At 34.9% G+C, this 10,333-nt stretch overlaps 1 protein-coding gene across 1 annotated transcript in view; it reads left to right on the forward strand.

Annotated features, from left to right (window-relative positions):
- LOC107702537 (uncharacterized) overlaps positions 1 to 10,333 on the forward strand; it is a 20,154-nt gene that overhangs the window by 3,465 nt on the left and 6,356 nt on the right. The window contains exons 5-12 of the mRNA XM_016504887.1: positions 5,034 to 5,190; positions 6,429 to 6,618; positions 6,976 to 7,098; positions 7,191 to 7,244; positions 7,326 to 7,445; positions 7,563 to 7,721; positions 8,100 to 8,153; positions 8,260 to 8,302. Of these exons, the coding sequence (XP_016360373.1) occupies positions 5,034 to 5,190; positions 6,429 to 6,618; positions 6,976 to 7,098; positions 7,191 to 7,244; positions 7,326 to 7,445; positions 7,563 to 7,721; positions 8,100 to 8,153; positions 8,260 to 8,302 (900 nt within the window). The remainder of the gene's footprint in view (positions 1 to 5,033; positions 5,191 to 6,428; positions 6,619 to 6,975; positions 7,099 to 7,190; positions 7,245 to 7,325; positions 7,446 to 7,562; positions 7,722 to 8,099; positions 8,154 to 8,259; positions 8,303 to 10,333) is intronic.

The following is a 10,333-nucleotide window of genomic DNA, read 5'->3' on the forward strand; positions in this document are numbered from 1 at the left end:
TACAGTATGTGGAAAATTTGTTTTTTGAAACTTAAACCGCATAAACACATTTCATTACACCAAATACACAAAATAATGTTATTTTTAGCAACATCATATGACCCCTTTAATTAGTGTTGAATCTAACTCTTCAGGGCTCCGGCCCTCTAGGAATTGAGTTTGACACCCCTGCCCTAGACTCTTCCCAGGCCTACGGTCCTTGACTACAGAAAGAAACATTATTCACACAGCATTTGCAGCTGTTTCTCAAAACATTGGCAGATTAAACTTGAAACATGAGAGACAGAAGATAATATATAGGATAATATATAATAATCCACTCATATATTATATGAGTCTTCTACCAAGAGTGTGATGGAATGAGGGGGCCTGTGCTCAGTAGTTATCTGAGGCCTTGCATTTGATTGCCTCCAGACAACATCTCCATGCTTATCAGTCAAAAATTAACCGTTGGGCAGCAAACTTCTTGAAATCTTCAGTTCATCCCCTTGCAGCATTCTCTATAAGCAATTATTTTGTCCTCCTCCACTGATTCCTCTGTCAAAAGCATCATATGTGACCCGTGCTGGCAAAATGAGTCGGAATGCGCACAGGCTAATTTTGAGCTACACGCAATAAAAGTGAAAAATGTTGAATTTGAGGTTTTCACAAAAACAAATTCATTAAGCCCTTGTCTAGCGATCCCAATGCTCCAAATAGTAATTAAACATCTAAAATTATCTTTATCTGTACGATTTCTGAGAGGAGTACCTTTTCTCTGCTCGCTTCACGGCTGACCCGCATAAAGGCACTTCCGACAGCGTGCCATCCCGATTAATATACACAGAATTACAGTATTTACGCAAACATAATCTGCTATGTCTTAAGTGAACGTTTGGGGAACTGTTGGGAAAAAGCATCTGATGTGTAACATTATATTAGATCCGTGGATCACAGTAGGTCTTAATATAGGCCTCATGTTAATCTAAGAATAGAAGAAAAGAGGGAATCACTCTCTGCTCATGATTGAACTGCTTTTGTAGTTTTAATAATCAGTTTATTTGTAATGAACACTACAAAGGGATTTTTACATTTCCCTTTGCAGGGGTTTTTCTTACTTTAAAGAGCAGGTCATATGGGTTTTTGAAAAATATATTTTTTTGCAGTTTGTAACGTAGCTATCCTTCAATGTAAACAGTCTGCAAAGTTGTTAATCAAAAAAGTGCATGATAAAGATATTGTCTTTCAAAAGAAAGCCGACTCTGAGCCGCCTTAATGAGTCGTCATATTTTCGAGTCTTCTGCTTGTTACCTATATACGTCACAAGGTAACACATTTGCATAATCCTGCCCACAAACACTTCCGCTAGTTAATGTGTTTACATCATGTTGAGAAGACGCTGTGTTTTCAGCCTCACTGGGCATTCTAACACAGTTCCCAGTATGTGCACCTCGAATAAGTAAATAATAATAATAATGAATGCAATAAAACTGCTGTCACATCACGTAAAGTACCACATACAAAGTTTAAACTTACCATTGAGAAACGTCCTGATCAAGTCGTGCTTGGGATGGAGTTTCCGGTTGAGCGACTGCATTGTATCATCCTCGGGCTCGAATTGATAAGGTAATATCGATGCCATTTTTTGTAACCTTATAGCATCTATGTTTACAAGTAACCCTCCGGTGCAAAAAAATTATTATGGTAATGGGCGTTTCGTTTCTGACATGCATTGGAAAGGCCAATTACAACAGACTTGGCCAGCTGACCAATCAGAGCAGAGTAGCTTATGGAAGGGAGGAGTTTACAGACCATAAGTTCAGAACTGCTTCGAACGCATCGTTTTGAAATCATAAAAAAATGATTCTAATATTAAATGTATGTTCTGAGAAAATTACAATGTTTTCTGACCTTAGATGCTTTTAAACCTGTTGTAGGGGACTCCAACACAATATTAGGAAACTTTAAAATACCATATGACCTGCTCTTTAATGTTTGTTTTGATGTCAAATGAAAAAGGTAATACATTGTTTTTATTTGTTCTAGATAAAATAAAAATAACTGTTGTGATTAATATATATATATATATATTTTTTTTTTGCATCTGTTCTGATTTATAATAACAAAGAAGATAAAATAAAAATAATTATATTGTGATTGTTAATATAGTAATTATATAAAAAAAAAAGAGAGAACTGGAGGAAAAGATGCAACGTTGCTAGGTGATTTTGCTTTGGAACCTTCAGAAAACTTTAACTCGACTTTTATCAACATTTACTTTGCTGACTCTATCAGCTTCATCCAAGGTATTAAATTTTGTATCTTTTCATTATGTATATTTGTCCGAATAGTGGGGTTCTGCTATGGAATCCCGCAAGATTTGACGTCATCTGTTACGGCGCTCACTGACTGACTGCGCCGCTGCTGATTTTCTGACCATTACAGCATGCTCCCATCCGCTCCCGCAATTTTTGTGTCCGCTCCTGCAAACATTCTAATATTGTATATAATTTTTGCGCATCAGGGCGGCGCTATCAATATGTGGGGTATTTTGAATGAGCGCTCGCAGTGACCGTTCACTTTCGATTTCGCGGTCGCGCGCGCACTGTGTAAAGGGAGCACATCTTACGATAAAAGATATTTGTCAATGAGCTCAGGATCTGTTGAGGAGCAAATCCTCCAACATCTTGTCAGTTATCTCTCCTTACTTTTGACCCGTGATCAGGCAAATCTGACTGCAGCTCGTGTTGGATGCAGGGTTGTTGTTGTTTTTTTTTCCACGAAATTGGGCTGCTTTTAAACTGTTGCCATGGGTTGATTTTCCCCAGTGGGTTAAAGGTTTGAAATATTGCATAAATTACATTTGGTTGAAATACTTGTACTGAAACATTTTGCATTCTACCTGTAATAAAACTGTGCTAAATGTTTTGGGCCACACTAGTAGGAAGCATTTAAGCTGTGTTTATGATAAATGTGCATAACAGTGACTGTAAAATATGTATTTTAGGGATGGAAATGACATTTTTATATTTGGGACATGGTAATTGCGCTACTTTGGGCTGTTTTTTTATTTTTACTGGCATGGGCTTGGGATGCACAATTAAAATTATGCAATAGTTGTGATCATTATTTTACCTTCCATGATCATTCAGACACAATCAGGTGCAATACTGACACTGTCAAGTCTGCATCAAATCAAGCACTCCGTAATCACAGGTAAACTGTCTGATTAGTCAGATGTTTGTCATGAGAAGTGTTCTGCAAAACAGCTATGGTTTGCAGACAGTTATAAGAGTTGATGTGACAAATACATCTTTTGAATATACTGTGTGAACTCATTGCCCCGTTAGCTTGGAGAGCTTTATTTTTATTTTCCCTCTATAAGTTTTGTCAGTTGTTTTGTTTATTAAGTCTAATTCTTGTTTCTTGTGTTGCACTGGTTAGTCACTCAATTAATTATTTTGTGCTTCGTTCCCCCCTTCTGAATTATGTTGTATTGATAAAGAGTTATAATAAAGTTAAGTCTGTTCAATATATACAATCAATATATAGTAAATGTAATTTAAAGTGTCGCTGATGTAACCAGTTAAAACTTGGAGTGGCGATGAGGTCTTAAAATGTATGGAAAGAGTCTTAAAAAAGGTATTAAATTTAACTCCATGATTCCTGTATATACCCTATAAAGGTAAAGAGGCTGTTTTCAATATATGCAATAAAAATATTGATTTACACACATTTATGCATATGCCAAAAGCAAAATGTATCTTTCATGTTAAAAGTTACGTAAGGAAATCTGTGTTATTAGATTTTGCTGTATTTGGCTGAGCAGTGGTTTGGGTGGCTCACCAATGTATTTGATTTCTCTAATACATAAAATAAGTAAGCTTGACCAGAGTTGTGGGGAGAAGAATTTATTGAAGGTGGTAGTGTAGCACAATTGTTCAGCAGCGATATTAGCGTGTCGGCCTTCAAGAATTATAACCCAAAGTTCTGTCTGAGGGACAGAACTTTATACCTGGTAACAAAAGTTTCACAAACTGAAAGGTAGATACTGTTAGGACCTCCTACTGGAGACGCCACAATAGTTAGGAAGGGAGATTCTTTTAGGATATTCTACTGGTTAGTCAGGAAGGGCCATTCTGTTAGGATCTGGTATTGGAGATCTTACAAAAGGCAGGAATGGCCATTTGGTTCACGCCTTTGTTAATTACATTTGGGGAACAGTCGCAGTGTATCGTCAGACATTGATTACGCATGAAAGAACTATTCACAAAATCCTTCAGTGGTAAGCAGTGGCATTGATTGAATACACATAGGAAAATTATATTTTTCTTACAAAACATACAGTGTGGGTCTCAGGGACTTTAAGACTAAAGTTTACTGGTTTTATTCATGCAGTTTTCAGGCTGTTCCACATGCATCTCTTAAATGTTTAATAAAAAATATACTATAACAATTTAAATAATATACTGCAGTGCTATTTTAGTATCATTGCAGCCTATAGTATCCTACCTTTGTAGTTTTCATTTGATATTTTGGATTGGTTTTAATTTTTAATTTTAAAGTTTTTAATTTTGGTGAGTGTTTTTGTCATTTTTATTAATATTTTAAAGATGTCTATAGACTTATTTTAGTGTATCAAGTAAAACTAAATGAAATTTAGAAAGATTGCTTTGGCAACTAGCTGAAATAGGTTTGAGCTGTTTTTTAAATCTTATTTCAGTTAGTTTATTTTATTTCAAGTAACGAACATTTTTTTTTAAATGCAGTTAAATATAACCCTGATAAATCATATATTTGTTTTTGTTTTGCAGAATTTAATTTAATTCAAAAAAATATTTTAGGAAAATTTTATTTTTCCCTCGAAGTAAGTTTTTTTTTCTTTCTTTGCCCAACATATACATAATTTAATTGACCTAATCCTTCCTGAAGACAGTTTCTTCATATGGTGTGCTGATGAGTACTAGGCCTGGATTGGGTTAATTTGTCCATCTTTACTGATTTAACACACATCAGGCTAAAAACAAGCCCACTTTTGTTTTTGTGTTTAAAAGTGTGAGTTTTGGACCATCCCTGGGATTTGCCACTGTAATGCTCATAAGCACAGTGTCTACTGGAAGGCCCTCCGTGATAAGAGTCTGATGGGATTTCTGCATGAGCTGAACTTCACCTTTGACCCACTGGATATGGATTCAGACCTACGACGTGCAGGTATGTTCTCTGACTTGACTAATCTGCAGATTTATTGTCTTTTAGGTCCTTTGCTATGGAAGCATATAGGTAGCGAAATTCAATTTAAAATGCAGTATGCAAAATGGCAATGCAATATTCAAAATGGCAATGTATTTCTGTATTTAAATTGACATAACGTTTGATTTTAGCATGGAATTATGGCGTTCGGACGGATTCTTTAATATGACCTTGCAACATGCACTCGTCTCACTGAACGTCTCACTGACGTCTTAATTGTTTTAATTTTTTTTTGCTATTTTGTGTCTGACTTTTTTTTTTTTTTTCCACAAAAATGAACCGAAACTCAGCGAATACTTGCCTCATATACATGATAAACATATCTATAAAATGCTTTAAATTACTACTTTAAAACGAAATAATTCAAATCGAAAACAAAAACTCTTTCATTAAGTAATTTCGTTTTAATTTTTTTTTGCTATTTAATCCATTTATTTTAAGACGCAGATGAGGCGTAGACGTCACGCAGACGTCACGTAAATCACGTGTGGCAGTGAAGTGTCGACCCAGACGTCACGCGTGATTCACGTGTAGCAGTGAAGTTTAAAAAAAAAAAAAAAAATAACATTTTTGTTAATTTTTTATTGCCCAAAAAATTTTTTTTTTTTTTAAATCAGCGCAAATGTATCACAAATATACACAAAATCCAAACCTTTGCGAATCATCATTGCAAGTCTACTGTGATCATGAATAAAATTAATGGTGGGGGGAAAAAAAAACTTAATATAATAAAATTGGTTAAAAAATTGATACAATTTTGTCCACGGCGTCATGATGAAAATGCAATCTTAAGTGTTCTAACTCTTAGTCTAAGTGCATTTAGGACAAATAGCATTTAAATGATCATTATGCTACCATTTCTGCTTGGACATGTTACACATATCAAATCAATTTGTGTTACACATTTTCATTTTAATTTCGCAACTTATAAAGCTGTTTATTAAAATGTGCATTCAATTTACATATTAAGACTACTGTTGGAAATGGCAAATGTAAATTATATAATTTAATTTTCATTTTCCTTTTGCACCAAACTTTGCACGTATGGGTAATGGAAAATGTAAATTGAAATACAGAAATACAATGCCATTTTGAATATTGCATTGCCATTTTGCATATTGCATTTTAAATTGAATTTCGCTACCTATATGCTTCCATACTTCGCTGATCTTTGAATCGTTTGTGTGTTTATGTGATAGAAAATTCACTGCAGAAATTCGCTGGTAGTTTGGCAATGAAGTATGCTACTTTTTTGTTGGGGTTTGAGAATCCCAACCATTCAATGAGCTGTCGGTGCACCTGTCACCGCAACATTAACCGTACTACACAGAGTCAAACCATCGGATGTAAAGGATGCTATAAACATCACTTTAAGTTGCTGGAGTATGAGTGAGTGATTCTCCTTTTATATAATTTTCAAATGTAGTAAATTGTATTTTGCTATTTGAATTATCATAAAATTATTTAATGAACCAAACTGAAGAGAAAAAAAAATGTTATAGCTTATTTTGGAAATTGTCAGTGTTTCATTTTTAAATTATGGAATTGGTTTAAGGATTGTATTTTGGGTAAGAAATAAACATGTTTTAAATTTAGTGTTGTTATAGTAGCAAGATTTTAAGTATCAATAAAAATAGTGATTCTTGGCAAACACCACTAATTATAATTATAAAATTCTGTAATCAATGCAAATGCATAAAACTTGAGTGCTTGCTATGTTAAAATTGTTCTTTTTGATTCTTGCAGTTACACTGTTGTGAGTCAACATGTCAAAATGTTTTTGAATGAAGCGAAGAAAGAGAATCCAAAGGCTTGTGTTGTGATGCTATTAGGGGCTATTAAGCTTTTTGTCACCCACACGACTCCTGGGTAATATATTTTACATTCTTGCCCATTTTGATCCCTGTTTTTGCAATGTAATGTATAATTACAGCTCTTAGTGTGTTATATCTCCTTTGCAGGAATATACATGCTGCTAACACTGTATCTGAAACTGTGTCAGTGCTCCTGTGGAGGTAATGGTACAAACAAAAGTTATTTTCTGTGTTTACTTGGAGTTTGCTTTTTCTGTGTCTTAAACTATGTTTGTCTTCCAGATTTATGACAAAGGTGTGGACGCTTTTAGTTGGCTTTGATTTTTCCAGCTCTTTTATAAAGCAGCTGGAGTCCTTCTACCAGAAGCTTCCGCTGCCTTCAAACTGCACATTGCCAAAAAGGTAACACCACATACGTGGTGCTTTTTTTAAATGAATTTGCTTGCTAATACAGTAATTGTTTAGTTGTGGTCTGCTATTGATTGAATAATGATTGAATTGTCTTTTCGTTGGCTGCAGTCTGAGTGTGCTACCTTGGGATGATCCCTTGCTCTCTGCTGTGATGAAAGGTCAAAACATCACTGGAGAGAGGCAGGGCAAAGGTCGGAAGCATAAAGTCTTGTGTGAACCTCTGGTCGTGATTCAAGCGAGAGTCTGTAAACTTCAACAGCAAAACAAGTAATGCCCCTTCCTTAGTGTACTTTTCATGCTTTGTTTACTGTTTATTAAAACACTCTTCATTTACTTGTCTTGAATGATATGTGCAATAAATCATATAAGCCTGCAAAGAATTTGCACACACAAAGCTCAGCAGCTGTTCAGGTTCTATGCATATTTAAAGGGAAAGTGTTTTTTTTTTTTTGTTCCCATTACTTGGAGTAATTTAAATAATGTAGCAACAACCAATAATAGTTTAGCAACATGTTTAATTAATTTTACCCCATTTAAATCCATTCCAGGGTTTTTTCCTTGTAAAAAGCACAGAGCTTTGACATTGCTGTAGCCCTTGCCAACACTAATAAAATTATAATCTACCCTTTTTAACATGTTTGTTAGATACCGTGAGCTGGCTCGCTATCTCAAAGTTGTCAAAAGCATCAATAATCCCACGTGAGTTCCAGCTGCGTATTATGAACATACATTGTGCTATATATGCAGATTATAGTTATTACTATTTATAGTACATTCTCTCATTGTATGTCTGTCTGGGATTTAGGCTGCAGAGAATGAAAGACTTGGTTCCCCTCTACCTGTGTAAGGTAAATTGAAATGAAGCCGTTTTCTTTCGGTGGTTTCTACGTTAATACATTTCATTTTCATACTCCTTTTCAGACATTTAAATAAAAAAAAGTTTACCCAAAAATGAAAATTTGGTTAATCTACTGACCCTCACTCATCCTCTGCAGTGAATGGGTGCAGTCACAATGAGAGTCACAAAAACTGATAAAAGAATCACAATAATCCACAAGTTATCCACATGACTCCAGCCATCAATTAACCTCATATTAAGCTTTAATAAATTCAAGATGTTTTTAACTTTTAAACTTGCTTCCAGCCTTAAAGCTATTTCATCTGAATTGGGAGAGAAATATGCACAGATCAAGCTTTTTACAAGTTTGCAAGCTTTTTCTTTTTTTTACAGTCCAAAACAGTTCTAAACAAATGTGTCTGTGGAGTTTGATGTGAGCGGACAACAGGAGATGAACTTTTTTATGGATTATGAAATTCTATTTTTTGGCCAGAAGCGATGGTTTAAAGTTAAAATGTCTTGATGCATAAGACGTTAATTGATGGGCTGAAGTCGTGTGGATTGTGATGTTTTTGTCACTATCTTCTGATAACACCCATTCACTGCAGAAAATCCATGGGTGAGCAAGTGATGTTGTGCTGAATTTCTCCAAATCTGTTGTGATTAAGAAACAAACTCATCTACATCCTTGATGTCCTGAAGGTAAGTACGCTTTCAGCAAATTTTCATTTTTGAGTAAGCTATTGAAGTCATGACTCTCTGGGGTTTTCTGACTTGCAAGGGATTCATGGCCAATAGGCAAGGACACGTTTCCTAAAATATAATCCAAAATATAAACCTAATATATGTATACAGTGTGTTAATTAATTTTACCCCATTTAAATCCATTCCAGGGTTTTTTCCTTGTAAAAAGCACAGAGCTTTGACATTGCTGTAGCCCTTGCCAACACTAATAAAATTATAATCTACCCTTTTTAACATGTTTGTTAGATACCGTGAGCTGGCTCGCTATCTCAAAGTTGTCAAAAGCATCAATAATCCCACGTGAGTTCCAGCTGCGTATTATGAACATACATTGTGCTATATATGCAGATTATAGTTATTACTATTTATAGTACATTCTCTCATTGTATGTCTGTCTGGGATTTAGGCTGCAGAGAATGAAAGACTTGGTTCCCCTCTACCTGTGTAAGGTAAATTGAAATGAAGCCGTTTTCTTTCGGTGGTTTCTACGTTAATACATTTCATTTTCATACTCCTTTTCAGACATTTAAATAAAAAAAAGTTTACCCAAAAATGAAAATTTGGTTAATCTACTGACCCTCACTCATCCTCTGCAGTGAATGGGTGCAGTCACAATGAGAGTCACAAAAACTGATAAAAGAATCACAATAATCCACAAGTTATCCACATGACTCCAGCCATCAATTAACCTCATATTAAGCTTTAATAAATTCAAGATGTTTTTAACTTTTAAACTTGCTTCCAGCCTTAAAGCTATTTCATCTGAATTGGGAGAGAAATATGCACAGATCAAGCTTTTTACAAGTTTGCAAGCTTTCTTTTTTTTACAGTCCAAAACAGTTCTAAACAAATGTGTCTGTGGAGTTTGATGTGAGACAACAGGAGGGAGGAAGAGTTTTTATGGATTATGAAATTCTATTTTTTGGCCAGAAGCGATGGTTTAAAGTTAAAATGTCTTGATGCATAAGACGTTAATTGATGGGCTGAAGTCGTGTGGATTGTGATGTTTTTGTCACTATCTTCTGATAACACCCATTCACTGCAGAAAATCCATGGGTGAGCAAGTGATGTTGTGCTGAATTTCTCCAAATCTGTTGTGATTAAGAAACAAACTCATCTACATCCTTGATGTCCTGAAGGTAAGTACGCTTTCAGCAAATTTTCATTTTTGAGTAAGCTATTGAAGTCATGACTCTCTGGGGTTTTCTGACTTGCAAGGGATTCATGGCCAATAGGCAAGGACACGTTTCCTAAAATATAATCCAAAATATAAACCTAATATATGTATACAGTGTGT

The sequence above is a fragment of the Sinocyclocheilus anshuiensis genome, unplaced genomic scaffold (assembly GCF_001515605.1).
Source record: "Sinocyclocheilus anshuiensis isolate Anshui unplaced genomic scaffold, SAMN03320099.WGS_v1.1 scaffold218, whole genome shotgun sequence".
Lineage (NCBI taxonomy): Eukaryota > Metazoa > Chordata > Actinopteri > Cypriniformes > Cyprinidae > Sinocyclocheilus > Sinocyclocheilus anshuiensis.